The following is a 23,018-nucleotide window of genomic DNA, read 5'->3' as shown; positions in this document are numbered from 1 at the left end:
GCAAACCTCTTGTGTTTTAAGGTATGGATTCCCTTCAATTGTAAGGCAAGGCATTCCTCTATATTATGATGATGATTGATGGAAACCATAAACGAATGATAGTGTTATTCGCACATTTTTTTTCTTCTCTTACACGCCTTTGTTAAGTTTTGTTCAATGATCTTCAATTCGACGGCTAAAAATTCAAAAATGTGTGTGAGAATTAAAAAATAAATATGTAGATAGCATTATCATCTGAATAGAGAACCTTGGGCCCGTGGGCAAAGCCCAATAATTCTGTTTTTCTAGCACAATTGGGATGCTAATGATAACACTTAACCTACTTGTCCAACCTCTCCCTTTTCACTTACCGTCTCCACGTTCAGTCACTTTATTATTTCACAAAGAAGTTCTCTCTTGCACACCGAGTCGCGTTTGTATAAGTTTCACATGATCCGGTTCATTCTAACAATGTCATAACGATATTTTAACAACAATTTACGATGTTATTAAAACATTATAACGATACTCAAACACCGACGAAACAATGACAACACCATCATAAATTGTGCATAACCTAATTTCAACATGAATTTATTGTTTTTACAATGTCGTTATAGCGTGATTAGACTCAACCGAATTATGCACATCCGATACACACAAAATTGGTGCGCTATGAGAGAAAATTTTATATTTCATATGGGTTCGAAAGTCCAATTTCAGAGAAATATTTTGGAAGGGTAACGTGTCTAGTCATCGTTTACAGACAGCCAAACTAATAAGCACGTGGCCTACCATTACCAACCCAAAAACTCAAAACATTTCAAAATATAATCAAGTTTCCCACAAATAATCATCCCACTTATGCCAAACCAGATAACACCACTGTTTCTCGAGGAGAAGGTTTGTTAATTGTGATGGATACTGTCTCTCGATTGTTTTTGCCCAGCATGTATGAAAACCACGTTCCACGCACAATGGGACGGTGGAGTAAAATGGACAAGGGCAATAATCGTTCCACGCGTTTTGTTTTCCTACTGACAGTATTTGGTATTATCTCCGTGATTGCTGAAACTATCATGTCACTTGTTGTATGCGTTTAGTTTTTTAATGTTTATTTTGAGAAAATTATAACGGTGGTTTCTTTTTAATTTTCGACCGTCAGATCGAATGAATTGAAAAAAATTAACGGACAGAAATTATCAAGGGGTGTGTGCGAAGTAAAATGGAATGTGTGGATAGCACATGCCTAATTTTTATCTAATTGGAGCAATGCTCTTTTAATTAAAAATCCGTGAACATTGGTCTCTTAATTCTTTAAAACGTGCATCTGTAGTCTTTTTTATAAACTCTGTCAGAACTTTTGACAAAATGAGTCATGCTAGAGAACCATTGCTACAATTTGGTTAAAGTTAAGTGATCATTGCTCCAAATGGGTTAAAGTTGATGGACTATTGCAACAATTTTCTCATTTGATTTTTCATATTTGCCCCTTAATTTAGTCTCACTTGCGTAACAAGTTTTGACAAGTTAAAGATCAATGGTCACAGTTTTTTATTGAAAAATCATTATTCCAATTGAGTTAAAATTAAAGAATTATTGTTATAATTTTATCGTCTTTTTTCTCATGAATTTTGTGACGATAGAGATGAAAATATATACAACATGTTGTAGGAAAATTATTCTGACCATGACTAAGACAATCATGAGAGAAATCATAAATCAGAAAAGGAATACACCATGTGAACGATATGAACAAGAAGAAGAGCCAAAGCCAAGTTGAAATCTTATATATTTTGTATTGCAGGCAAGGAATAATAAGTGGTAAGTATCATCATATTTTGGTAGCCGTGCGTGAAAAGTAAAGTCGGTCAACCAAACACGTTTTTAAAAAGTTGAATTCAGGTTTCCATTACTTTACAACACAAACAAGGTGAATTGATTCCAATGGAAACCAAAACACATGGTTCCACCAAATTCAACGCTAGCATTAATAAATAATAATAATAATTTACAAATAAAAAATGGTCTCAGATAATCCACATTAGAAGGCCAGCTGAAAGTTCAAGGAAGTACTCCTAGCTAAGCTTAGGTTGCCCTAAAGAGTCACGGCCATCACTAAAACGTGCAAAGAGATTTTAACAAGAAGTGCTTTTCAGATAGGACTAGTGCTTTCGCTATTGCCCCCTTCACGAGGAAAACATTATAGAGAATGCTACTATATTGTCGGTCTTAACTTTCGCTTTCTATCCTAAGGCTAGGAAGTTGGAATCAGTCATCTCCGACACACACGTCTCCTCCTCCTCCTCCCCCTCCTCCCCCTCGTGCTTTTGCTGGTTGTCAATAATTAGGTTTGGCAGGAATATGGAGACCCCGAATTCATCCTGTAATCGTATCAAAAACCAAACGCGTTATTATTTTTACATTTACTATTTATTTACCACTCGATTAATTATGGACTAAGAATTCATTTGGATATATTTTTAAAATGACTAAAAGTATTTCTGATGAAAATGTTTTTTAAACCAATTCTTAGTAAAAATGCAAGTAATTCTGAAAAAGCGCTTAAAGTGAACTTTAAGTGCTTGTGGAACAAAAAAATATTTTCTCTAAAAGTGCTTTCAGTAATTTTAAAAACACATCCAAACGAACCCTAAATATGATACTTGATTAATTATAAACTAAGTATGGTGCCATAATAATTCACAAGTAAAATGATTTCAGTGTCACATGATCTCTATGAGTATGAGATAATGACACAGAATTACATGATTCAAAGTTAATCACTAGGTTTTTTCTTTTTTTTTCTTCAAATTTCTAGTATTCAAATAGTACTTTACGTGTTATTCATTATTGAAGTAATATAAACAAATATATTATTTTTTCTATTTGTATTATGACATATAGAATATTTCTTAAACATCTGGTACTTAAAAACGCTCCTAAAAAGTACTTATACAAATTAAGAACATACAAAACAAGAAATTTGTGTGGAAATTTACCTCTCTTTGCGTTTCTCAAGAAACCTTTGCAATGACTTATTGCGACTAATTGGTAGATCTGCACGATTCATAAAATTAAAATATGTAAGACTCCAACTAAAAATATAACTTGTTAGTGCTTGAGCGTTAATACTGTAGGATATTAGTGATACTAGTACACATAATATATGAACTTTCTTTACCACTTTTTAATTGAAAATTTGCCACTTTACTTACGTAACGGTTTTAGCATAATTCTTAAGGATTAACTTTTAAGAGAAGTTTCCTCAATAGTGAAAAAATATAAGCAGATGCTGTAAAAAGTAAATATTATTAGAAAAAGTGAAGACTAACATCCGCTAAGAGGATCCACAAGCTGCTGAGTCTGATGCTGCTCGCTTGGATGAAAAGCAAGTTTTGGATCGACGGCTACCGATGCCGATGCTGCTTTGCCGGAGTTTCCTTGTAAGGCAAGCTTCAATATGCCATCCACCTGCACAACAAAACCCAGTCATTTAATTAATCAGAATTAGAAACTAAATATCAACAGATTAAAAAAAAATTTCCTATTAATTAGGAAGGGGAGAAAAAGAAGAGCAAATGACATTTTGCAACAGTGATGAAAATGTATTAAACCTTTACATGATGGTATGAGTTCAAATTCTATTAATGACTAATCTAACATCTAATTTAACAAAAACTACCTTTTAATGGAAAAAAAAAAGAAAAAAAAAAGAAAAGAAGAGAGAAGGGGAGAAGAAGAAGAACAAACCTTGTCACGATGGACGTCGAAAACAGAAACGGTACCGTTGTAGAAAATCGTCAGCGGCTTCGTTTCCTGAAGGCTCTCGGAAGCAGCAGCCGTGAAAGAAGAGGCGGAAATGCCGGTGGGAACATAGAGCGGCAACGAGGAAAACGGGACTTGCTCCGCCTTGGGGCTCGACGGCACCGAAAACGATTTCCCCGGATTTGGAACACTGGGGCTGGCATCGCCGGAAGCGATGACGGATTTGAAGGCCTCGGGATTGATCTTGGACATGGCGGTGTGAATGCCTCGGAAGCTTTTGGGGCGGTGGAGAAATTTCTGGAACTGGGATTTGGAGGAGGAGGAGGAGGAGGGGGCATCGCGGTGGTGCTGGTCCATGCCGAAAAAATCAAGCTCAACGGTGGGTCTGGACATGTTTAGAAGGTGTTTGTTGAATTGCTTGAAAGAGTTTGGTTCGGAATTTGAAATTTGGAGGAATGTTGGGGTTGGGGAGGTTTGGATTAGATGAGCAACTTATTAAAATACAAAGGCGGGAGAGAGAGGAGCGACTTTTAAGGGGCACGAGATTCATGCTATGTGAGTGATGAGAGAGAGAGACGGAGAGAGATATATATATAGAGAGAGAGAGAGAGAGAGAGAGAGAGAGAGAGAGAGAGAGAGAGAGAGAGAGAGAGAGAGAGAGAGGATGTTTTTGGAATGCTATGTAAGCACACGTCTTCCACGGGGAGGCGCTATCCATAAAGTAAGGTTTTAATCAATAAATGCAAATAATAAAATATAAATGAATTGGACTTACTGCTGTGCTAGTTGTCTGTGTACCGGGGTTCAAGTGGCCATGGTCAATTTGGCAATTTGGCAGTTGTCGTCGTTCATCACTTGTATGCTGAAGCGTTGGGCAACACGTATTGTCAAGAGAAAAAAACTTACATAAAACTGAGATGGATACGGAATTTGAATTAATTATGTATTGTTATGTGAGAAAGTTAAATTGGAAGTGCGTAATGCATTTGAAAAATTGCTGTTTTATTGTTTACAAATCATGTTCGGGTTCATGTATAATTATATTGTTAAAAGTACTTTTGCTCGTAGTATTGTGATAAAAGTGCTTTCATTATTAACATGTTGAAATTTTTATGCAAACTTAAGTGCTTCCTGAGAGGTTTTTGGACAATTAGCTAGAACGGATCAATTTTTTAGATTTGGTTGCAGAAATGATAAATTTTTACCATGTGATTGTCGTCATTATATCAATGCATCAATATACGATTTATATGTCATCGTTATTAAAAACTGATCATTTTTGCAATCAAGTATTAAAAACTGATTTCAGCTAATTGCCTAAATTCTTTTCCGTTGCAAAAGCACTTTTAACAATTCTAAAAACAAATAAAAACGGTCACTTAGTACTACGATCTAGTGGTAATCCTTTTCACTTGTAAGTGAGAGGTCTTAGGTTCGATTTTTGACAAATGCGAGATTGAACTACATTATTACTAATTCATTGTGAGACTAAGTCCACCCCTCCTCCTTAGCGTATATAATATCGTTTGTTAAAATTAAAAAACAAAACAAATAAAAACAACCCTTGTTCACTGGCTTGCCCGTGTGTTTTGAATCAAACTGTTCTCAATTAATTGATTGGAAAGTTTCACATGTTTTGGGAATGAATTAGCCGGCAAGGTATTGAGACTTGGTCGTCGGCAAAGTAAAACCTTATGGTCTCTCTGCTTTTCTAGATGCCCTCTGGTTTCAGCAATGTTTTTTTAATGCTTTGGAATGGTCTCTTTCTTTTACTTTTCCTTCTGCTTTCCGGGCATAAGAGGTACCTAATGGTGTTTGAGTATGTGAATTGCCTTTTCTTTTATGATAAAAAAGTAAAGAGGCTCAAATGGGAGACTCCCCACTTGATGCTATACATTTTTTCTCTAGCAACTCTTTCTAATACGGCAGTTTGTCGATATTTAATCGATATGTAAAAAATATTGATGAAATCTACCGATTTTAGTTCAAATTTAAGATTTTCTCCGATATTAGATAAAGCTAAACTCCACATCTTCTTACCGTATCTTTCTCTAATTTTTTTTAATATTTTCACAAAAATATTGACCGTATCAAAAAAATTTTAAACATTGCTCACAACCTAACACTGCACAGTCAAACAAGCAACGCTAGATAACATCATTCCCTCAACAACAAGCATCGTCCACATAACCACGAACATGGGCGACAACTACAACAACAAAATTGGCCTTCATGACATAATATAAATTAACAAAATCAACTTGCATGAATTTTTAATTTCTTTTTATTAATCACGTTTATTATTTGGTTAAGGAATTAGATACTTCGGCAGTGACCAGCAAGACAGTGATATCCAAAGGCACATGTACAAATCGAAATTTGGTTCGTCAACAATCTGAGCGAGCACTAATTAATAGAAATTTGACAATTTGGGGTGGCTGTACAAAAAGTAGGTAAAGCATATCGTCCTAATTTTTTTAATTAATTATTGACCTAAAAAATTATTCTCTTTAAAAATTTGGATATCGTTGTCGATTTGCAAATAGCATGAAGTTTCAGGACCAAAAGATAAATAAAATAAACTGGGATGCTGAATTTTCAAGGTACGGTTGGCGAAAGGAAGGTGTAGGGGAAATCGGGAATAGGAACAGGTAATGTCAAAAATCACGTGACTATAATCTCCCGGGAAACTGTAACCACGTGTTCAATTTTGTAGGCCACTTTCGGTTAATTTGCTAACGTGACGGCAAAAGTCGTCGGCCATGTCGTCCTTCGCGAATTGTCTTTTGGTTGTGATGTGATGCGTCAGTGTAACGGGCAACATCAACATTTTTTCCATGTCATTGTGTTTAAGTCGTTTCCAGGGTCCGGATCCTTTTTTTCTTAATTCATTAAATTAGAGAATTTGTGTCGTTGAGATTTAATCCATCGATTGAAGTTATTATAACTTTTAAAGTAGACATCTATTTTTAACCATTTAATCAAATTTCAACAATACAAATTTCTTAATTTTGTGGATTAGAAAGAAAGAATCCAGAGATCCCTTTCCGTTTCGAGGTATTTGATTACCTTCTTCTTGAAATGGTGTTTTAGTTTTATTTTTTTGTTGAAAGAAATGTTTTATTCTTAAATATTATAAGATGGTACAAATTTTAAATGTAAATTTCAATAATTAAAGTTGTATTTAAAAAACATATGTTGCCTAACAATAATATATTTTTAGCCTTATAACTAAAATACAAAACCCTCCAAAATACTTATACTTCAGTAAAAGCTTTGCACATTATTAATGTGGATCTCGTTAAGAACCTTTCTGAAGAAAATTACGCGGGGCAAAATTTCGGGTTAAAGAAAAATAGCAGAGAACATGTAACTATAACTTAGGACAAAGAGATTAGTCAACTTGAAGTAAACAGATATCACAATTCAAAATTACAATTCATCGCCAATTCTGCAAATATAGTTTTGATTTGGATTAGAAAACACCATGATCCAAGCTCGAATCAAAACTGACACCACAACTCAAATCCACAAATTAAGTACTTTCCAATTGGGTTCGAGCTACAAATCAAGCAAAAACACAAGTGATTCTTTGGTTAAAAACTTGAGAAGAATGTATGTCATTTGAGTGTGATCATAAGTGGACTGTAATGTCTTTAGTCTTATGGGCCTTGTTGGATATTAGTCTTGCTTACCCATCAGGATGTGGGATATCTCAGACTTGAACAAAAAAAAAAAAAGTCCTTATTGACTAATCACTTCTCCTTTGTGTTTGTTTGTTTGTTTGTTTTTTTTTTTTTCTTCAGAAATATAAAAACAACATTACTTGCATTATTTACCGGATAGATTTTAACACACGTGGATTCGAACAAGCCACTTGCAATTTCTTGCACTCCTCTTAATTTATTATTATCGATTAGATAAATTGAACAAAATTAACAAATAAAAAATGTGCATGTTTATTATTTCCCTTATTTTATGAATGTAGTTATGTGCTCGTTTTGTTGTGCAGAATGTATTTTAACTGTGAAAATGTTATACGCGAAATTAGTTTCATTTTTTTTAAGACTGTTTAAGACCATTGCAACAAAAAATCACTCAAATTAAAGTTCATATACACTTCAAATGTATGGCACAAATCAAATTTCGGCACAAAGTATAATTATCATGATGAATTGTTCATTTGTTTAAGAGATATGGATGACTAAAAGGTTTAGCAAACTAATAGTTTAAACTACGCTAATCTATATGGAAAATTGAGTGTAAGAGAGCGAACACACATTGTTATGTTTCAAATGATGTGATTAAAAAATAAATGATTATGATTACGACATTTGTACAGCTAAAACACATGCATCACATTTCTGTTGACAATGAAGTGCATAAATGGAGTGAGCACAAGTATTATCAGCTAAAACTGTATACCAACATTAGAGCAGTTCCACCATGGGAAAGGCCCCCCCAGGCAATACACTATGCTATCCACCCCAGTGAACAGTAACTGCCCTTAATAAACAGTAATCGCATTTTGCATCTCCACCGTTGCACTTCAATAGCCCTGACAATAGACAATAAAATATTAATATTTTATTTATTTATAAAATAATACAAAATAATTTTTAATTTTTCTCCTATTCCCTTTTTCCTATTCCTTTTCCTTTTCATTTTTTTTCCAGAACACTCTCTTTGTCCCTTTCATTTGACCGGTTCCCTCACCTGCCCTCTCTCATTTCCCTTACACTTTCTTTCTCTCTCTCTTTCTGTCTCTCTACCGACACCCCTTCTTTCTCATTTCTGAAACCTCTCTCTCTCTCTTTAATCTCTCTCATTCTCTTTCTTCAGCTCCGAGAGCTCTCATCCTTCCTCTTCTTTGAAACCAAAGCAAATCAAACTAACAAACTTTGAAATCTCAATCCCCTGGATGAGAGGAACTCGAATATATCCTTGCATGCATCATCAGAGCACCATTTGGGTGATCCACCATTGAAGTTGAGAGCTTCAAGCTTCCATTGCTCAAACCCAGATGAGGTTATTGCCCTACTTCAATTGCTTGAGTTATTCTCTGGTTTTTTATGTGTTTCGAGTTGAAACCCTTGGGTTTAGTCTCTGCCATTTGTATGTGGGTGTATCATCAGCCTCGGCTACGAACTTCGGCGAAAGCCGTTGAGTTCGAAGCCTAGGTTTTCATTTTTAAAAATTTTATTAATATTTTTAATTTTTATATTGTGGCTAACGTCACCCTTACGTCATACTTCCTTCGGGCGCTTGGGCCTGCTCGGACTCACTTGCCAGCACACGCTAGGCTTCATCACTCAAGCATTCAAGCCCTATTCCTGAGCCTGTCCCTCATGCTGGAGCACACGGTGGAAGTGCTCTTACACACAATTGATTAAAAGCATTAACTCTTACAACTAAAATCCCGCTTGAATTCGCTCCTGTCCTTCTATTGCTTATATCAAAAGAATAAAAGTGTACCAATAGGTAACATTGAAACAACGTGCCTGAGCTCATGGCACGGTCATAGATGTGTGAAGTGCGAAAAGGGGCCTCCTTCATTACTTTTTATATAACACCGTTGGGTGACGGAAGAGAGCCAACAACTGGAAGTGGCAGCGTCTTGTATTTGTCAGACCTGTTCTTATAAACACCATTGCAATTTTAATGTGCTTCATCTATCTGAATGTATAAATATCCACTCACTACTACATATTCATGAAGCTGTATTAACTGATTTTTCGTCGAATTTATAAAGAGCTATCAAATTTTCTTTTAAATTTTAATTTTAGTGGATTACTCTCTTGATTTATTTTAGTTGTCAATTTATTTCTTGAATTTTAATCGATTACCAAAAAACCTTATGTAAACTGCATTACGTAAGAAGTGTCCAAGAGAAATTGATCAAAAGGCATGGATAAAAAAAATGAAGTGTAAGCTAAAAACTACATATATATTTCACAAAGATAACACATATTGTATTTCGTGAACAAACACTGACCTAACCTATTAACGATCATGTCAACTTATTATGAAAACAAGATAAATCAAAGAAAACTTTAACGAAAAGCTTATGGTACTGTTCATTTTAACGAAAAACCACATTTTTACACTAAAAAATCAATCCAGGTACTATTCACTTGACCCTTTATTTTATCCTTATCGTTAAAACTCAAAATTTTCAATTCATTTTCATTAATTTTCCTTAAATCAAATGGTCACATGCACCCAGCTTATGGGCTTTGTTGACAAAAAAGAGAAGCTTATAGGCTGATTCCAAAATCGGTGTACTGACCAGATTCTGGGCTGCTATGAAAATGCCGCCGCGGAGAGGGCCAGGGATTCCCCAGCCAATGGCCCAAAGAAGCAGAAACAAGAAAATGTGTCTCTTTTACTTTTCTATTTTAGGCAAAAGCATCCGTTGCAAAATATCTACAATCCCGGGGAGCATTGAATGCCCCGTCGCATGGAGCCCTTAAATAAATTCAACGATTGTTAGAGAAAATTAAAAAGCAATTCCAGAATCAATTTTCACAACAAAGACTAACATAATCTAAATGATTTGACAAAAGCTATAGTCAGAGATATCTAGACTCCGGAATGTATAAAGCTACGACTGAGCCAATTCCAATCTACAAAAAAAACTCAACAACGAAGACACACATCCACCGAAACACATGATTTCATTTTCATTTCATCGGTCCATGTACAACCAGCTCAACACGACTGAGAATGAATTTCATATTGATGAGAAAGTAAGTCTTGCATATGCTTATAAGTAATTGGGTTACTGTCTATATAGTCATTTGGTTCTATCATGAAACCTCAACTTTCTTCATGGTATCAAAGCAGGTTGTTCCGCGTGTGAAGCCTAATGGCCACAAGTGCTCCACGTTACCCGACTTGTGTTGTTCACGTATTAGGTTTGAAATTTTGTTATACGTGAAGGGGCGTGTTGAGAATGAATCTCACATTGATGAGATAAAGGACCCTGCTTGTGCTTATAAGTAGCAAGGCTACTCTCCATATCGTCAATTGATTTTACGGTGAAACCTCAACTTCTTCAAACTCGTCGGATAATGAATTGCAAATTGCAGGTTTCTACTTCTATTGGTTATCGTGATTAAATGACATGATAAACGGCATGTAATTTGGGGAATACGTTTAGAGGCACTTGTTCCGTTCCTACTAGCTACACGTCAGAACTGAACAAAAACGCTGCAATTACCAAAGGGATTGTAAGATGCCTACCATAAAACTCAATCAAAATATTCATCAGAGAAGACCAACAAATTCAAGCTTATTGGATGATTCTAACATCTCCTAAATTGCATATATCAACATAGAACCCGAACCCAATATACAACTTCACTAAAAACATACAATTTCATTTTTCATTTCTCCTTTTTATCCTTCTACAAAACTCTGCAACAAAACAGAAAGTACCTGCATTGCATCACTTCTATTCCCCCTCTCACTTTTATTAACATGCAAAACTCAACTCATCGTTACTTCATCACTCAATCGACCACAACTAGCTTCTCATACTCTTCTCCCGAGATGGCTAATTCCATGAAAACATCCGGTCGAACTTCCCCGTCATTATCCATGAACAGCTTCAGCAGATTCTTAGAGAAGCCACTCAGCAGAGCCACCCCTGGCTGGTTCCCTGGCACCGGTACAGACCTAGAGTCCCTGAGATTCCAAAACACCAGCTGCGGAATCGCATCACCATACCCGCTCTCCCTAAACTTCTTTTGAATCACGTCATAATCCGTCTCCCAGCTGTTGGGCGAAGCTTGATCAAACTCCATGTCACTAAACACAAAGATCCTCTTTATCATATTCTCCGGTTTCAAATTCCCCTTCACCGCAACGCTCAGTAGCAAATCAAACACCTGCTGGAAATCGGTGTTCATCCCCCAATCCATCTCCCTCATAAACTGGCACTTGGTCATCAGATCATCCCCTTCCACCAAATGCAGCTGAGGATTCTCACTGAATGTGATCACCAGCCCTTTCCACGGGTCCTCGCTCAACTCAGATACCAGCAGCCCCAACGCCACCGACACCTCCATTGGAGTCCCTTCCATGCTCCCGGACACGTCACACACAGCCAAGCAGTTCTTCATCTTCCCCAACTTCAACATGTCGTCCACCATTCTCTTCCACTGAAGATCCGCCACCTGCCCAACATCACGGTCCCCTAGAGACCCAATAATCTCGTGGGGCAGCAGGGCTCCGGCAGCAATCTTCGCCTTGCCCGTCTTCACGTCCTCCAAGTACTTCTTGAACCGCTCTTCGTCATGCTTCAAGAAGGACTTCTTGTAATTCTTCATCGCCACCGACGCCACCCTGTTGTACGGAATTGAACCCCACTCGTTGGCCCCCATGTACACCTCCGGAAGCTCCAGAACCTTCCTCAGGGGCACCAGCACCTCCTTCCTCAGCCGGTCCCTCACTTTGTACGCGTAATGGGCTTCTTCAACGCCGTCGTATTCCTTGTACGATTCGCGCGGGAAAACCTTCCTCGCGATGCTCTCGCAGATCAGAGTGACCTGATCGAAGGAGGAGTCGATCGAAGGGCACCACTTAGCCGCGAGGGTGATCTTGTTGCGCTGATTCGACTTCAAACTCTCCATATCGGCCTTCAGAAACTCGGCGAAAATATCCGAGATGCGCTCGTGCAGGAATCTGAAATCCGGATCGTGCTCGTACCGGGCCACCGCCTTCTTGGCCATGGAGACCTTCTTCTCCTTCCTCAGCCTGCTCGCATTTTCCTTCTCTGATTTTGCCAACTCCCTCAACTTCGCTTGCTTCGCTTTCTTTTCCTCTTCCGTCAGCACCTTTTTGACGGGGTTCTTCTCCCATTTCCCCCCGATTTTCTTGAACGGTCCCCAAGTCCGAATCTTATTTCCAACGCACGATTTTTGGGTCTTCCACACCTCCCTCTGGTTCCTCCGCACGTCCTCGCCTTCCAGAAGCCGGTATAGAATCTCCGGGAGGTCCTTGAAATACCCGAATTCCACAAACGCTTTGAGATTGCAGGCGAGGGTTTTGGGGTGGTGCTTGTGGAGCCAAAACGCTGCCGTGTGGAAGTTCTCCTTGTCGGACTTCCCGGTGCCGCGCACGCCTCGGAGGTTGCAGATAAGCTTGAGCGTGGTCAGAGCGTTTTGGTCCCAGGCCTGTGCGAGTTGCTCGTTCAGGTAATCGGCGGGGGTGTCCGGAACGACGTGGAAGAAAAGATCGAGGCAGGGGTTGCCGGTGGAGACGTAGGTGGCGGATTCGTTCTCCGTCAGGCCCATCTCGGGCTCATCTTCCATCGATTTGTTGTTGAAATCCGAGACCAACAAGTCGACCAAGGGTTCGCCGGTGGGGGGTTCGGGCTCGGATGTGGTCTTGGTGGGGTTGCTGAGCTCTGGAGGACCGAGTAGGCTGGGAGGAGCCATGGTTGTGAGCTGTGTGAAAAATCGCCGATCGACCGAGTCACGGAGGCGAGCGCGTGTGGCGAACTTTCATCCTGAAATGCCGAATTTAAATAGAACGTTACTTGGGTGCCACGTTTTTCGGCTATTTTTGCGAATTTCTAAATTTTTTTGCTGCTTTATATTTTTCTATTGAGATTTATTAAATTTTATCTATAACAAAAATTAAAAATAAATACGAAAAAGGAAAAAAGTATCTCTACAAACGGAAAAGCTGAAATTGATTTCATTAAATTTTCTGTGTGAACTGTCACAGGCTGGTTGAAGAAATACAATTTTCACTTTCTTTTTTATTTGTATTTTTTTATTTTTGGTCAAATGTTTTATTTGAACTGACGCCGTTATGCAAGGGCTCAAACCTTTTTATCCTGTGATAAAAGGCCACTTTTGCAATTTTTACTTTCATATTGTCTAAAATATTTTAATTGTCTAAGTTACCCTAAAAAGGGTTACGTGCGCCACACTTCGACCTTTTTAGGGGCATCTTTAGCTATATGTTTGGTTGTTGGATTTTATTAGACGAAAAACATTTAAAGCTTTTAGTGATTTAATCAAACTTTAGTTAACTTACTCATGAAGTTCAAATGATATAACTTACTAATGAAGTTCAAATGATACAAATTGTAATGGAAGATTCTAGGTTCGATACTTTGTAAGCTGTGAATTTGTTTGATTGTGACCACATGTAGGGTGTAATTTTCAGCTATCATCCTCTGTGCCCACAAATGATGGACAACTATGATTCGTCACCTGCTGCCCCACTTTTACAAAGATCCTAACATAAGATGGGTCACATTTTTTACTTCAAAACATGATTTTAAGGATTTAATTTTTAAGAAAACTAATGAAAAGGGCTTGAAAACTTTAAGTTTTAATGATAAGGACAAAATAAAGGATAAAGTGAATAGTACCATGATTGACTTTTTAGTGTAAAAATGTGGTTTTTTGTTAAAGTGAATAGTACCATGGGTTTTTCGTTAAAACTTCCTTTATTTTTCAATTGTTTAGGATTTTAAATGTTTATTTTTCAACTGTTTGTTTGACTAAGAAATCATAAACAAACAACAGCCATTTTGTTTATGTTATTGATTGATTAAGAGAAAACTATGCTTGTGCTTAATTTTCTAGATTAAAAAGTTCATAAAAAAAGTGATGAAATTTAACATTGATAGCTTAGAGGTGCAAACCCAAAACATAAACGGATGAAATTTATCTCGTACGATTTCGAAGAATGTGCTAATAAAAAAAATAAACTGACCAAAATAAACCAACAGATAAGATTAAGATACGATAATCCAACCTAATGGTTGTTAATTTGTCATGAAATGAAATCTTATCTTGTTTCATGTCGGAGAATGTGCCAATTAGAGATATAAACTGACCAAAATAAACCAACATATGAGATTGAGATACGATAATCCAACCTAATGGTTGTTAATTTTGTCATGAAATGAAATCTTATCTTGTTTGATGTCGGAGAATGTGCCAATTAGAGAAATAAATCAACAAATGAGACATAATTTAGGCCAATGACTGTTATGAAATAAAATCTAACGATGAGATTGAGACAATATAACCTAATCCAATGGTGCATAAGTGATGAAATCTATAACCCTATGTAGAGCACAAAGGTATAAAGCCCTTCATTGGAAGAGACTCTAATTTCAGCACCAAAGATACCTCGGAACTCCAAATTGAACTATATCCACTAGTTTTTTAGTTCCATATAGAGCCCCAATCGTTCTCTGCCATCCCTTCAAACTTGTTTACCATTCCATTACCATTAAATTCCAGACCAGCAAGAAAGGCTATGAGCTCCGCCTCAAGACTAACTCCAAGGGCTTTCCAACAAATTGTAGGAGAGAGAGATCAGAAAGAGAGAAACATTACAACTATGTACGTATGGTTTCTATAGGGTCCTCTTATCTCTTCCTTCTTTGAATTCAGATTATAAAACAAAAAGAAGAAAGAACCGAGAAGAAAATATCAACAACAACCGATTTTATTACGGCACAGCTTGTGGTGTTCATATCGATCTATTATGTGCCTCTGCATTGTAGGAGTGGTGTGGGGTTTTGCAACTTCCCATGTCTTTCTGTTTTTCTCTAACTTAAATAACCTAATGGCTCGTTTACTAATTGTAATTAAATTGAAATGAATTGAGAATGAATATATAGACACGTATAATAGATAACAAGAATATGTAATTTGTCAAAAATGAATGTACTTGTTAATATATTATTGAAGTTGAACGTTTAACAACAAAAAGTTTTAACATACAAATTGATGGAATTGGAGCAAAACAGAATCCAATCATACAGATAAGCTGCAGGTTTTTTGGCTTCACAAGCACAATTATATTTATATATACTCGATCGGCCTATAAGCAGCAGTTCTCCAACAGGCAGCAGCAACAAAGTGCAGCGCAACTGCACAAATTGTAAACAACAAGACGGAGACATCAATCAACAAAGCAAAACCGATACTTTTGTTTCAATCATTGAAAGTAGAGCATCAAATTCCCAATGAAAATACGGCATTTGGCTGCGATAATCTAATTAGAGAAAAACACTTCAAACTCAATATTTTAATCGTCAGAGAAAAGCCCAGTTTACTTTGTAATGGGGCACCAAAGAAATTTAACAAGTAAGAATCAATTGGAGAATGACCAAGGGATAGATAAGAGAAAACACTAATTTATGCGGTTCAAGCACAAAAGATACATCACTTGCTTGAAAGTGATTTTAAAATGATGAAAGTACTTTTAAAAAAAAATGTTTGTGAATTCTAAAAGCATGTGAAGTGCTTTCAACGTCACATATTGGTGCTCATTTGCAAAGTACTTTCAACATTACATAACTGATGTTTTTTTTTAGAAGTACTTCAAATTTTCTATGATTCACTTGTATTTTGTACTTTTATTAAAAATTTGTTTGAAAAACATTTTCATAAAAGTCATTTTAAAAGGTTTGGAATTCACAATCAATTTGATAAATAATTAATAAAAAGTAAATTGGACGGCGTAAAATCGAAGAAGTGGACGGAAAGACTCACAGGCCATTAAGGAGGGAAGAGCAGCCGTCGTATTCGTGGTAGCGATGGTACGGGCGGAGAGGCGGCGGGGCAGCCGAAAGTGGCGGTTGGTAGCCCTCATAGAAGTAACCCTGATATCCATGTTCCTGATGATGGGGTGGCGGAAAAGGTCCCGGAGCAGAAGGATAGGGATCTGGGAATCCCGGCCGTGGCGGAGGAGGTGGAAAGTCATTAGGCGGCGGAGGATACTCTTGCGGATACCCTGAAATTCCATTGTCACAGACTCACAACCACCACCAAAGAATTTTAAAATTAAACCAATTAACTCAGTCAGTTAAACCAAACAAACCACACAAATTAATGGATTAAATCACACAAATAAATGGGGGGAAATTAATTTAGAATTAGCAGGTGACTTGCCTGGTGGAAGATGATGCTGCTCATGTTGAACATGGACAACGTTGTAACTCATTCTTTTGCTTAATCCAACTGTAGAAGATGACTAGATAGGAGGGACTGAAGTTAAAAGTAAAGAATTAGTCCAACGGAAAATTAAAAACAACAAAAATAATAAATCAAAGATTATGGTTTATATAAGCATCAAATCTAAAACCCTAGTAGGAATTCCAAATAGTTAAACCATTGATGAAATTCTATTTGGAATAAGGATCTAATTAATCAAATTAAAAAACTAAGCTGGGATCTTACGTTACGTCGATCCAGTTAATGCAAACGTTTATCTGCGCGCACCATTTATCCTAATCGCCGACTCACTGATATAATAACGCTGGCGTACGTAGAGGAAACTGCCAAGAAGCTTCGTGCTTTGCCCGATCTAATAAAAAAACAACTTTCAGGAAATATCAGTTGGATTGGAATTTGGAAGGGTTCATTTCATTCCCTTAGGTGTCATCAGTCGGTTGAAAAAAGTTTGACACTTGGCCAAGGCATACTTCTCCAACTGTCACCCTCCTCGCAATGCCATTTTTTCAAAAAAGAACGCAACGTGGCAGCTGCCCAATATATAACGGAAAAAAAAATGCAATTTGATTTAAAAAAATTTAATCTGTCTAATTTTACTTATACTGTAAGCATATAAGATATGGTAAACAGTGGCACAAACCTTTGTCCCGATCTTTGCATTATTTTCACTTTTTCTATGATAGGTGTTGTATTACAGGAAAAAAAAAAAAAAAAAAAAAAAAAAAAACCTTTTTTTGTACTTTTGAAATTCTATTTTTTGTTTTCATCATTACTTTCTTGGCAAAAGCATTAAAGATATTATTTTTAGATAATACTTAGAAAAATTTTATTTAAACCCATATTTTTTCTACATCTTACTTAAATTTTAAATGTGAAATGTCTTTATTAACCTATTACATAATTACCAACAAATACAAGATGAAATTAACAATAAAAATTAGATTTATCAATAGGGTTGTGATTTTCACACAACCTTAACTACTTTTCCCACACCCCTCCATATTTTTTAATACTTAATTTGTATCCTACTATTTAATCTTTCATATATACCCCTCCCTATTTAATCTTTCATTAATTACCATAAAAAAGTAGGAAGGGTATATATGGAAGACTAAATAGTAGGATACCAATTAAGTATTAAAAAATAGAAAGGGATGTGGGAAAAGTAGTTAAGGGTGTGTGAAAATCGCAACTCTATCAATAAACCCATATCCAATAATCGAATCCTAATCATCATGTAATTTTTCTTTTACGTTCTATTCACAAAACTCAATAAATTGGCTTATACCTCTTTAATTTAATTAACACTTTGTTTCCGGGATGAGTTTTGAGATTACACCGTCAGTAATGATTTTAAACCAAGTACATTATGGTTACATGCTTTTAATTATCTGACAAGGTTGAATTTTGTGTTGACAATTCCTTGATTAGTTAGAAATCACATGATATTGAAGGTTTTTTTTGGTTGAACTTAATGTGGTGTTCATAAACTCATAATGTTAAAAGAAAATGTAGTTTTTCAATTTACATTTGTGTACTTGTTTATTATTTTTTAATACTTCTTTCTTTGACATCACAATAGTTCTCGTTTCTTCGTCTTTCTAATCTTTCAAGTTTCTCTTAAAAGTGACAACTTACATATAATTCATATAAAATATATGCAGATTGATAAATCGAAAAGATATTAGAAAATCTTTTAAGTTCATTAGTGTTGTTTCTGTGTCCTCCCAAGAACGTTACAACAGTTGGATGAAACTCAAATTCAATGAGGCCTTTCAATAGTGAACTCCAACTCAAATATGGTCACGCAGAGCAACGTTGTAGTGGGTGATGGAGACTCCATCAAAAGCAACTTTTTTATTTATTTATTTATTTTTACAAACGATATTATCTACACCAAGAGGAGGGGGTGTGCTTAGCCTCATAATGGGCTAACAATAATGTAGTTCAAATTCCCATGTGGCAAGAATTGAACATAAGACTTCTCACATACAAGTGAAGAGGAATATCACCAGACGGTAGTATTAAGTGGCCATCAAAAGCAATTGTTGGAAGGAGAGAATGACAAAGGAGAGAATGCTTTGCTTTTGGTTTTTTATTTTTCAAATGGATATAAAAATAAATTTACATGTTGAATTGGGTTTGTGAGGGTAGTTGAGGTAGTAAATTTGGGTTTAAAGAGATATTGATAGTTTAATTGAAAACAATATGGGTATAAAGAGTAAGCTGAGTGTAGAAATAAGTTAGATGGGTTCAATTAAAATTTTCTTAATACTTGTGTCTCTTCATAAGGACTTACTTGTTTTCTAATGTCCTAATTAAAACTGTTCTTTTTTTAATTATTATTTAAAAATATAATGTTTTAAAAATTATATTATCTCTACTAATTAATAAAACACTCATTGTCAACCAAAACCCTATAAAATTATCAGTTTAACCCTCTAAATAAAACCGAACATGAGTAACAAATATAGGGTAGAAATGTAATTTCATATAATCAAATTTTACTTTTTTTTTTCAAAGCCTCACATACCTATAATCTTAATATATTTCTAATTAAAAAAAAAAAAAAAAAAACTTCCCACTTCCACATTCTCTATCACTCTCCTCCTCTCTCCTTCTATTTCAAAAACAAAAATAAAAAATTGTCTCACACACTTTGTGTGTGCCCATATGCTAGTTTAAAGAAAGAAAAAAAAAATTCAATTTAAAGATTTTTGAATCATACATATGTATAAAATAAATAGACATTTCATTGTAAATATATTACTTGATTAAAACTATTGCCATTTAACACCTATAAATAAATGATTTTCAAATTAAATAACTTTTTTTTATAAATATAATTTTTAGATAATGGTAATGAACGTTTCAATTATGATATTCGAATTCAAAGATTCTTTAATCGTAAGTGGCTGTATACAACAATTATCCATTTGGATTTTTTTTGTAATTCAATGTGCCATATGACGAAAGTGAAAATATCCGAATAGAAATATTAGTCTAAAGATTGCTAGCAATAAAACTTAAAATAGGATAAATATAAAAAGATGATCACAAATGCTATATGACGGTGAGTCGGTGACAGAGGACGAACTAATCCTGTAACGGGGAACTCGAAGCATCCTTTGCCCTTTCAAATTACCAAAATAACCCAATAAAAAACGACTGTTTTGAGATTCTTTTCTTCCTAATCCACTCTCCCGCAAGGTTCCCCATCAAAACAGAACGTCTCCTTCCCTCCGGAAGCATCCAAAATCCTCAATCTTCCTCTATAAAAACCTCCTTTCAATCCGCAATCCAAACAAATATCTTCGATTCATCTTTCATCATCTCCACACTACAACTCTACCCTCCAATCTCCGTCCAATTTACCATGGCAGCCACACCTGAACAAACTCACCCCCATTCCGAACAGCCCCCTCACCAACCACCACCACCACCAGAGGCAGAGGACACTAAGAAATGGGGGACCCACATCATGGGCACCCCAGCAGCCCCGAACGTCCACCCAGACAACCAGCAAGCCGCCCTATGGAAAGCCGCCGACCACCAGCAAATCGCCCAGCAGCAGCCCTACGTCCAGTACTCTCCGATCGACAAACCCACCAACAACCCCTTTGAGCCGGTTATCCAAGCGTTCAATTCCTGGAGCGCTAAGGCAGAGACCATGGCCAGGAACATCTGGTACAACCTCAAAACGGGGTCCTCTGTTCCGGAAGCGGCGTGGGGGAAGGTGAACTTGACGGCGAAAGCCTTATCCGAAGGCGGATTCGAGTCTCTGTTTAAGCAGATTTTCGCGACTGACCCGAACGAGAAGTTGAAGAAGACGTTTGCCTGTTATCTTTCGACGTCGACGGGGCCGGTTGCCGGGACTCAGTATCTGTCGACTGCTAGACTGGCTTTTTGCAGCGATCGTCCTCTGACTTTTACTGCTCCGTCTGGACAAGCAACTTGGAGTTACTACAAGGTAAATAACTTTAAATTAACTATCCAATCATGGTTTTACTCTATAATTTGAGCCATGTTTTACTATGGTTGTAAAGTTTCAGTTGTCGCGATTTAACATTATGATTTGAGCTGACTGTAAATCTGTATTAATGTTGAACAGGTGACTATACCTTTGGGAAATATAAGCACCGTGAACCCTGTGGTGATGAAAGAGAATCCGCCGGAGAAGTACATTCAGATCGTCACCACAGATGGCCATGAATTCTGGTTTATGGGTTTTGTTAATTTCGACAAGGCATCCCATCACATCTTCGAATCTGTAGCAGATTTCAGAACTGCTGGGAATGCGGTGCAGCAAGTGCAACCGGTTCCTGGCTAGAACAACTAGAAGGAAGATTTCACGTTTTGGATGCTTAAGATCATCATCTTCCTTTCCAGATTTTGTTTACGTAGTTTAGCTTTGATTTGTTTCTTTGTATGTTTAGTAGATGGTTCATTTTCGTCTGTACCTCATGTATTATATATGTTTATAGCGTTTGTTTAGTGAAATAGTAATATCACATGACGGTGTTGCGAGTGTTGCGAGTATGGAGTAAGTTTTAAAGTCTCTTATATATAATGTATAACTACTTAAAAGATGCACAATTTTATCCAACGGCGAAACCAGACTTACATATAGACAAGAGGTGATGCATATATCCTCTGCCGACTAGCAGCTAGCGGTTCTCCAACAAGCAGCAGCGACAAGGGGCCATCAATTAGCTAAGTTTGCTTTAACACAGCGATTAATTATACAGGAGTTTCCGCATTCCTCAAATAAGTATTTGAAATCAACAATATAAATTATTATTATTATGATGATAAATAATATATTAAGTATGAACCGGACTGAGGTTATCTAAGATAAGATCCCTAATTTGGGTAGTTTTATTGAGCATAAATAAAGTAAGCACAAGGGTTTCATATCCTAAAAGCGTTCCCTCTTTAATTATCTCCGTGCACTTGTTATTGTTAATGTGCTTGCTTGTCGAGCAGATGTATGTAGTATGTAATGGCCTAAGGGCAGCAAGCGTCCAATATCCAGCAGCAACAAATTGCAGCCAAACTGAAAACAATGTATACAAGACAGAAGGGGTCAGTGGAGGTGAAGCAGTGGAACAAGAACAAATTAAGGATGCCAAAAATTAGATTTTGATGTCCTACAATCTAGAATTTAGGCATTTAAAAGTAGAAGCTTAATTGCAAACGCGAACGTAGTCACACCGGATATCCACCAAAGTTCTAATTCCCCTCTTCATAATTTAGGTTAAGTTAACGTAGTCACACTGGATATCCACCAAAGTTCTAATCCCCCTCTTCATAGTTTAGATTAAGTTAAGGAACTGGATGAAAATAGAAATAAAAATTAATAAAATCTGATTGTCATGACTCATAAGCAATGAGAAAATGAAAACTTGTTATATTGTTGTAATTAATCCTAGTGTCAATTGGAAAAGAATTTCAGTTTTTACCATAAATTATGAGTTTGGAGCTGATTATCATCAAGAAATTAGATTAATTTTGTCCTTAAAAAGTTAAGAAATGCAAAGGAGCAAAAGAGTAAAACACACAATCACTCAGTTCATGACAAACATGATATGATCAAACTATTAATGGAACGAACTGAAAGCTAGCAAGTGAAAGAAGCAGGGAGAGGGAGAGCGTGTACATACCAGCCTTTAAGGACTGAACCGCAGTCAGGGCCATCATTGTCTTGTACTGAAGGCCGCGGTGGTGGGGTCGTGGTTGGCGGCGGCGGAGGATAAAAGTAACCCTGATAGCCAGGTGGTGGAGGGCCAGGAGGAGGAGGACGAGGGGGAGGGTAGTCTGGTGGTGGCGGCGGTGGCGCATACAGTGGGGGAGGTGGTGGTCGCCCGTACTCCGGTGGAGGTGGCGCCGGTGCCTCATACTCTGGTGGAGGTGGCGGTGGCGCGTACTCTGGTGGAGGTGGAGGTGGCGGTGGCGGCTGCCCGTACTCTGGGGGAGGCGGAGGTTCACCGGGAACTGGTTGGTACCTCATTGCTTTGCTTAAGTACTAATTATCAAGCCCTTTTTCTTTTGGTAACGTTCTTCCACATGCATTCATCTCAACATTACACCTGATTAATTACAGTATCCATCTTCCGTCCCCATGAAAATCCGGGTAATAAATAAAGCTGGTGTTGCACCAGGTCGATCAAAGTCAAAAATCATCCACGAGTTTAACCTAACATCCATCCTCAACAGACTTTCACCTACCAGTCAAGAAACACTGTCACTTTTCTTTGACACCTAACACTCCATCGT

The 23,018-nt window shown here is 36.9% G+C and overlaps 5 protein-coding genes and 1 long non-coding RNA gene across 8 annotated transcripts; 2 read left to right on the top strand and 4 right to left on the bottom strand.

Annotated features, from left to right (window-relative positions):
- Positions 1-1,863: 1,863 nt before the first annotated feature.
- LOC137731984 (protein TIFY 9) lies at positions 1,864-4,323 on the bottom strand. The gene is made up of 4 exons (XM_068471258.2): positions 3,733-4,323; positions 3,315-3,453; positions 2,982-3,039; positions 1,864-2,363 (listed from the first exon to the last, which is right to left on the bottom strand). Exons 1-4 carry the CDS (start codon positions 4,138-4,140, stop codon positions 2,327-2,329), a joined length of 642 nt encoding a protein of 213 aa, XP_068327359.1. The 5' UTR covers positions 4,141-4,323; the 3' UTR covers positions 1,864-2,326.
- Positions 4,324-8,343: 4,020 nt separating this feature from the next.
- Positions 8,344-9,521, top strand: LOC148689902 (uncharacterized). The gene is made up of 2 exons (XR_015957947.1): positions 8,344-8,775; positions 9,040-9,521. It is a non-coding gene; the product is annotated as an uncharacterized LOC148689902 (long non-coding RNA).
- Positions 9,522-10,965: 1,444 nt separating this feature from the next.
- LOC137732125 (uncharacterized) lies at positions 10,966-13,313 on the bottom strand. Its single transcript, XM_068471424.2, has one exon. The coding sequence runs from the start codon at positions 13,188-13,190 to the stop codon at positions 11,262-11,264; it is 1,929 nt and encodes a 642-aa protein (XP_068327525.1). The 5' UTR covers positions 13,191-13,313; the 3' UTR covers positions 10,966-11,261.
- A 2,120-nt stretch (positions 13,314-15,433) lies between these two features.
- On the bottom strand, positions 15,434-17,123 carry LOC137733039 (uncharacterized). Of its 3 annotated transcripts, none has more exons than XM_068472267.2 (4): positions 16,968-17,121; positions 16,680-16,775; positions 16,281-16,521; positions 15,434-15,655 (listed from the first exon to the last, which is right to left on the bottom strand). In XM_068472267.2, the coding sequence occupies exons 2-4, from the start codon at positions 16,729-16,731 to the stop codon at positions 15,607-15,609; spliced, it is 342 nt and encodes a 113-aa protein (XP_068328368.2). In that variant the 5' UTR covers positions 16,732-16,775; positions 16,968-17,121; the 3' UTR covers positions 15,434-15,606. The 3 variants fall into 3 exon arrangements, with proteins under 3 accessions (XP_068328368.2, XP_088543429.1, XP_088543430.1); XM_088687303.1 differs by having other exon boundaries at positions 16,680-16,761; positions 16,968-17,105; XM_088687304.1 differs by having other exon boundaries at positions 15,642-15,780; positions 16,968-17,123.
- Positions 17,124-19,890: 2,767 nt separating this feature from the next.
- Positions 19,891-21,274, top strand: LOC137731454 (GRAM domain family protein). The gene is made up of 2 exons (XM_068470561.2): positions 19,891-20,712; positions 20,854-21,274. The coding sequence occupies exons 1-2, from the start codon at positions 20,119-20,121 to the stop codon at positions 21,070-21,072; spliced, it is 813 nt and encodes a 270-aa protein (XP_068326662.2). The 5' UTR covers positions 19,891-20,118; the 3' UTR covers positions 21,073-21,274.
- A 162-nt stretch (positions 21,275-21,436) lies between these two features.
- LOC137731455 (uncharacterized) lies at positions 21,437-22,899 on the bottom strand. The gene is made up of 2 exons (XM_068470562.2): positions 22,406-22,899; positions 21,437-21,798 (listed from the first exon to the last, which is right to left on the bottom strand). Exons 1-2 carry the CDS (start codon positions 22,750-22,752, stop codon positions 21,750-21,752), a joined length of 396 nt encoding a protein of 131 aa, XP_068326663.2. The 5' UTR covers positions 22,753-22,899; the 3' UTR covers positions 21,437-21,749.
- Between the last annotated feature and the right edge of the window lie 119 nt (positions 22,900-23,018).

This window comes from Pyrus communis, chromosome 16 (genome assembly GCF_041283825.1).
Source record: "Pyrus communis isolate YQ-2024b chromosome 16, ASM4128382v1, whole genome shotgun sequence".
NCBI classification, from domain to species: Eukaryota; Viridiplantae; Streptophyta; class Magnoliopsida; order Rosales; family Rosaceae; genus Pyrus; species Pyrus communis.
Note: the sequence above shows the minus strand (reverse complement) of the source record. Positions and strands in the feature narration are given on the sequence as shown.

Excerpts from the sequence above, each read along its gene's own strand:
- LOC137731454 (XM_068470561.2), top strand. The coding sequence starts at position 20,119 with ATGGCAGCCACACCTGAACAAACTCACCCCCATTCCGAACAGCCCCCT. Across the intron at positions 20,713-20,853 it reads CAACTTGGAGTTACTACAAG|GTGACTATACCTTTGGGAAA; the intron begins GTAAATAACTTT and ends AATGTTGAACAG.
- LOC137732125 (XM_068471424.2), bottom strand. The coding sequence starts at position 13,190 with ATGGCTCCTCCCAGCCTACTCGGTCCTCCAGAGCTCAGCAACCCCACC.
- LOC137731984 (XM_068471258.2), bottom strand. The coding sequence starts at position 4,140 with ATGTCCAGACCCACCGTTGAGCTTGATTTTTTCGGCATGGACCAGCAC. Across the intron at positions 3,040-3,314 it reads TGTGGATCCTCTTAGCGGAT|ATCTACCAATTAGTCGCAAT; the intron begins GTTAGTCTTCAC and ends TGAATCGTGCAG. Across the intron at positions 2,364-2,981 it reads CTTGAGAAACGCAAAGAGAG|GATGAATTCGGGGTCTCCAT; the intron begins GTAAATTTCCAC and ends ATACGATTACAG.
- LOC137733039 (XM_068472267.2), bottom strand. The coding sequence starts at position 16,731 with ATGAGTTACAACGTTGTCCATGTTCAACATGAGCAGCATCATCTTCCA. Across the intron at positions 16,522-16,679 it reads GCAGCATCATCTTCCACCAG|GGTATCCGCAAGAGTATCCT; the intron begins GCAAGTCACCTG and ends ATGGAATTTCAG. Across the intron at positions 15,656-16,280 it reads TCTTCCCTCCTTAATGGCCT|TTGCGCTGCACTTTGTTGCT; the intron begins GTGAGTCTTTCC and ends CAATTTGTGCAG.
- LOC137731455 (XM_068470562.2), bottom strand. The coding sequence starts at position 22,752 with ATGAGGTACCAACCAGTTCCCGGTGAACCTCCGCCTCCCCCAGAGTAC. Across the intron at positions 21,799-22,405 it reads GGTTCAGTCCTTAAAGGCTG|TTTGGCTGCAATTTGTTGCT; the intron begins GTATGTACACGC and ends CATTGTTTTCAG.